The 6000-nt window shown below is 47.0% G+C and overlaps 1 protein-coding gene across 2 annotated transcripts in view; it reads left to right on the top strand.

Moving 5' to 3' along the window:
- The first annotated feature begins 3104 nt into the window (after window positions 1-3104).
- Window positions 3105-6000, top strand: part of CDKL1 (cyclin dependent kinase like 1) — a 56472-nt gene continuing 53576 nt past the window's right edge. Inside the window, exons 1-2 of one of the 2 annotated variants that reach the window (XM_025444146.3) lie at window positions 3105-3220; window positions 3516-3913. In XM_025444146.3, coding sequence (XP_025299931.1) covers window positions 3743-3913 — 171 coding nt within the window. In that variant the 5' untranslated portion in view covers window positions 3105-3220; window positions 3516-3742. Of the gene's footprint in view, window positions 3221-3330; window positions 3914-6000 lie in introns of those variants that run through there. The other variant, XM_035719929.2, reaches the window with a different exon arrangement.

Genomic DNA, 6000 nt, shown 5'->3' with positions numbered 1-6000 from the left:
AGACAATGTTGTATCACTGTTCTTTGCTCTTGCTTGAGAAAAAGAACCCACATATCAGACTATGTCTTAGCTCCCAAGAACTATACTTCCCAGGAGTTATCATTCTCGGTTACCAAAATGAGTTTCAGGGGCACCTGGGTGGCTCAGTGGTTGAGTGTCTGCCTTCAGCTCAGGTCATGATCCTGGGTCCTGGGATGAGTCCACATTAGGCTCCCCACAGGGAGCCTGCTTGTCCCTCTGCCTGTGTCTTTGACTCTCTCTGTGTCTCTCATGCATAAATAAATAAAATCTTTTAAAAACAAACAACAACAACAACAAAAACCTACAATAAGTTTCAGTCCTGCCAATCAAAAGCACTGCCTGTGATTTGACAGTTGAGAGGCCAGTTGACACCAGAGAGACCACAGTATCCTCTCTGATGCTAATGGTGCCATCAACTGTTTGTCTCCCTTGCAAAGTTATCCTCTAATATTTTGCTCCAACTTCCTCCAAACAAAACAACTGGTGCAGCTGCCAGTGTGACTGGCTGGCTTTCTGGTTCACTGCCTACTTAGACGTAAATAAATGGTACACTTGCTCCTCACTTTAACTACCACTGGGCTTGGCTTGGCTCAACTCCAGGCTCCTTGGGTACTGAACCTTGTAGAGTCCATAAAGTTAATTTTCCAGACTAACTGCAACCTCGTATGAACTTCATACAAGGCAGCTCTGGAGAAAGTCACACTGACTTTGCCATATCACTTAAAAATAATTTTTTTAACTGTCAAAAAGAAATCTTCACCAACATAGATCAGTTGCTGGGCCATAAAACAAATCTTAACACATTTCAAAGAATGTAAGTCATACAAAGAGATTTCTCTGAAAACAATGGAATTAAGCGAGAAATAAGTAATAAAAAGATACCTCGAAAGCCCCCAAGTAGTTGGAAACTGAACAACACACTTCAAAATAAACCACGGGTCAAACAGGAAGTCACAAGATAAACTGGAAAATACTTTGAGATGAATGAAAATGAAAATGCAACATATTAAATTTTCTGGGATGCACTTAAAGTAGGGCTTAGAGGAAAATGTATGGCGTCAAAGGCTTATATTATCAAGAAGAAATATCTAAAATTAGGAGTCTAAGTCTCCATCTTAGAAAAAACTAGAAAAAGCAGCTAAAAGCAAAGCAAGCAGAAAGAAAAAATAAGAGATGAAATCAATGAAATTGAAAAACATAAAAATCATAGAGAAAAATCAACTAAATCAAAAGTTGTTTTTTTAAAAGATCAATAAAATTGATAAAACTTAGTCAAACTGATAAAGAGAAAGAAGGGGGAAAAAATCAAATTACTAACATTAAGAATGACACGGGATAAGCCTGGGTGGCTCAGTGGTTGAGCGCCTGCCTTTGGCTCAGGTCATGATCCTGGGGTTCTGGGATGAGTCCCACGTCATGAGTCCCCCTTGCTTATCCCTCTGCCTATGTCTCTGCCTCTCTCTCTGTGTCTCTCATGAATAAATAAATAAAATCTTAAACACACACACACACACACACACACACACACACACACACAGACAATTACTTACCTATTAGACTGGCTAAAATCAAAAGACCTGAATACCAAATGCTGGCAAAGATGCAGAGTAATTGGAACATGGCTGGCAGGATGTAAAATGGCACAGTCACTTTGGAAAATATTCTGGCAATTACTTACAATAACATACACTTATCCTGTGACCCAGCAGTACTCCTCCTAAGTATTATTTTCCCAAGAGAAAGGAAAACAAATGTTCACACAAAAGACCATGCATAATGTTCACAGTGGCCTGATTACAAAACTAGAAACAACTCAAATATTCTTCAACTGGGAATAAACAGTCTGGTTTATCCATACAATGGAATACTACTCAGCAATAAACATGAATGAACTACTTATAAATGCATAGATTAATCTCAAACGCATTATGTTAAGTAAAAGAAGGTTAGTTAGCCTCAAAAGGGGACATTTATATGCCATTCTGGAAAAGGCAAAACTACAGAGACAATCAGTGGTTGCCATTTGCAAACAATTTCTAGGAGGTTCACAGACCACCTGTAGCTCATCCCAAGACTCCATCTCTATGCTACTCCGTGGTCAAGGCAGCCACCCATTCCTGTCCTCAGAGCTCCAGCTCCTTCCTGAACCCTAACCAGATTTACCTTTAGGGGCATGCTGCTTGGTGCGGGATTGGTTCCTGTTTCATAGACAGTATGACACTTTTCTCTCCTCAGGTATCACTTCTGGGGCAAACCACCCATCTCAGGGCTGGGCATACTGCATGGGATTGGTGGTAAGGCATTGTGGCAATCTGCCTAGTAGCAAACTATTTCATGATTTCCCCAGGTCCATGAACTTCCCACCGTTGTGCTGTGACCTGAGAGAATGGGAGCCAGTTGGAGAAGGATGAGAATAAGGAACCTAAAAGAAGAACACCCATCTGGCTCAGTGGGTAGAGCACTGACTCTTCATTTCAGGGTCCTGAATTGGAGTCCCACATTGGGTATAGAGATTTCTTAAGGGAAAAAAAAAAAAAACTAAAACCAAGGTGGGCTCTGTAGATCTCCACCTCCCACATCAGAAAGCCCAGCTATGTAGGAAGTCAGTGGTGATGGATCCCCAAGCAAATGGAAGGAAGTGTCGACTTGGACCAGCTTCAGTCATCATACCTCCCTCTCTCTCTACCTTTCGCTCATTCATCATTCTTTTTTTTTTTTTTTTTTTATTAAGATTCAATGTATTTATCCATGAGAGATACACAGAGAGAGAGGCGGAGGCACAGGCAGAGGAGCAGCAGGCTCGATCCCAGGACCCCAAGGCAGCCGCTCACCCCTGGAGCCCCCAGGCGCCCCTCCTTCGGCAGGCAGGCTTCGACGGGATGCTACAGCGGGTGTGGACAGACGCAGAAGCTCGCCCTCCCGGCGTTTGCAGCCCCCGCTGCAGACCAGGGGAGCCGTCAGCTCTCGGGGCGCGCGGGCGAAGTCAGAGCGCAGGGGGCTGCGGGGCGCTCGTGGCGCGGGCGGCCCCCGCCCTGCAGCCGCCCACCGGGCCCTTCCCGCAGCCGCGCGGCCGCCCGCCCCAGGCCAGCCCGGGCCCGCGGGGATGGAGGCGGCGGGGGCGGGGCCCGCGGGCGGTCGCGGCGCCGTGAGTCCCGGGCTGGGGAGGCGCGCGGGCCGGGACTGCGGGCCGCGCCGCCAGGTGCGCGGCTCCAGGGGCGCGGAGGGCGGGGCGGGGTGGGGGGGGGGCGGGACTGCGCGGCCCTGCTCCCGCCGGGCTCACCCCCATCCCCGCCCCCGCGGGGACCCAGCCGGCGTCTCCCTGCCCGGGGTGGGCGGGGGGGACCGACACCCGACATTAGAACCGGGGAGGCCCGGAGCCTTCCCAGGCCGCAGCCGGCTCAGGTGTCTTGGATCGCAGGAGCTGACGTTCAACGAGACCGATTACCTTACAAGGCGGTTCATTTTTGGATGACGGGTTGTATTCTAACTTGCAGGGTGTGTACCGGGACGGCTAGAGTCGGGTCCCCGAGGGCAGCCACCGCCGCGGGGTGACGTTTGAAGGAAGCTGCGGGTCCCTACCTCGTGGACGAGCGCGCTCCTGCTCCAGGGGCCCCACGCAGGCCCGTGGGTGAGCCGGGCCCCAGGGCGGGCCGCTCGCGCCGATGTTTCGTGAGCGACACTTTCAGACTATGTGAAGATCCGTTTTAAGATTTAGCCCTCTATGATGGAGAAGTATGAAAAAATCGGGAAAATTGGCGAAGGATCCTATGGAGTTGTGTTCAAGTGCAGAAACAGGGACACGGGTCAGATCGTAGCCATCAAGAGATTTTTGGAGTCAGAAGATGACCCTGTCATAAAGAAAATCGCCCTTCGAGAAATCCGCATGCTCAAGGTAATGGGTTCTTTAAAGTGAATTTCCAGGGACTAAAAACATTAAACTGACTGCTGTTATGTTGAATAAATGTGTTAACATCTCTTTCCTGCACGGGCTTTTGTCCTCATGGACACAGACAGGACGTCCCTGTACAGGTCACCAATTACATAATGAGCTTTTAGAAAGCAGGGACACCAGTGCAGGGAAAGATGGAGATGCTTGTTGGGACGTTTCATTTTTCTTCCCCATAGCTTCTTTCCCAGGTTGGCTGCAGACCTGGTACTTCAAGAGCCATCAACTTTGATACTGCAGAAACTTACCACAACCCCAGTTGGTTACCATTCGTGAGTTTTAAACTTTCAGGCCATCGTCTGTTAACATTTCAGTCCCTGAAGATAATCATTCACCTGTTTTCAAACTGCTAGGAAGCTGTCGGGTTTTCTTTACACTTTACATTTATCTGCTGCTGAACATCATAATGTCCTTTCTCTAGAAAAAAATTTTTTTGAATATTTTATTTATTTTTTCATGAGAAACACACACACACAGAGATAGAGACAGAGACAAAGACACAGGGAGAAGCAGGCTCCATGCAGGGAGCCCGACGTGGGACTCCATCCCGGGTCTCCAGGATCACACCCTAGGCGAAAGGTGGTGCTGAACCACCCAGACTGCCCGAAAAAATTATTTTTTAAAGAGATTTTTTACTTATTGATTTGACACACAGCACAAGCAGGGGGAGAGGGAGAAGCAGACTCCCCACTAAGCAAGGAGCCCCAAAGTGGGGCTCAGTCCCAGGACTCTGGGATCATGACCTGAGTCGAAGGCAGACACTTAACTAAGCCACCCAGGCACCCCAAAAAGATTCGTCTTAAAGAAACAAAATGATCACTTTTAAAATGTTTGTTGACCCTAGAAGACCATGAAATAAGCGGTGGAAAAAGTTGTTTATTACTACCTGAAAATATTTTTTTCCTGTAATAGAAAGAGGCTGCTTTTCTGAATTTCTGTGAAGAGGAAACCCAAATCCCAACATAGAGTGTGACACGTATGAACCCAGTGAGGTTAACTTGGTCTCAGACAGTTGAGGCCTCTATATTGGGACACATATAACCAATCGACTATATGACAAGCAGAGAGCAAACTGGTGGGGGAGATAAGGGGAACATCCAGGAGATTTTCACTTATCCTTGCCTCTGTTTTCTCCAGGTGTCTCTAAAAGTCTCTCTTGCCCATGGCTTGAGTGTGTGGAGTAATCTCTGAATAAGGATCCTGGTGTGAATTAGCAGGCTTTGGGTAAATTTAAATGGGTGGGTAATGGAAAACCTCTCTCTTTGCGTTTGGGATGTTCTCTACTAGCAGGATGTTATCTACTCTGAGAAGACACTTCCAAGGTTCCCCTACTCCCACTCCAATAGGGTGTCCCCTAGGAAAGGGTGAGACTGGCAGTGTTTGCCCAGCCCATGCCCTGGACTGCTCTCCTTTTACCCCGACTACAGGGACAGGTTCTCACCTTTTCTTTTGGGCTGATCTGTGTTTTTTACTTTCTCAGGCTTTCCCTAGAGGAGAAGGTGATAACTTAGTTTCAAAGGATTCATTTACTCCAAAGAAAAGACAGTCTGTTTCTAGTGGAGAGATACTTTTTCTGATTCTGAAGGTCACCTATGAATGCCTCTCAACCCTCTTCAATACTGGGTTTACAAGTGTAGCCCTCTGAATTAATTGAGCTGCTTCCGGATGGGGACCTCTGTGTCTCTGTATGGATTACTAAGCACATAGTAGGCCTCCAATAAATGTTACTGTAGATTGAAAAAAAATGGTAACAAAATAAGCTCTTAGGTAGGGTGGTTGTTGCCAATGAATTAAGAAGTCAGATGTGTTCTCTTATTGATGCTATCTAGAGGAGTTGTGTGCACAGGAGCCTGATTACGAGGCACAGAGCACCCCATTCTTCAAAATGAAGTGCACAGAGGTAGACTCCCCCAAACTATATGAGGTGATGGGACTAGATGACTGTTAGTGTGTGTCCTTCAAAGCCCTAACTTTTCAGCATGCTGTGATGTTCCCAGCATTTACCAGGTACTTAAATATTTGCTGAAATAGTG

The sequence above is a fragment of the Canis lupus genome, chromosome 8 (genome assembly GCF_003254725.2).
Source record: "Canis lupus dingo isolate Sandy chromosome 8, ASM325472v2, whole genome shotgun sequence".
Classification (NCBI taxonomy): Eukaryota; Metazoa; Chordata; class Mammalia; order Carnivora; family Canidae; genus Canis; species Canis lupus.
The sequence above is the reverse complement of the archived record's forward strand: the minus strand, read 5'-3'. Positions and strand labels throughout refer to the sequence as shown.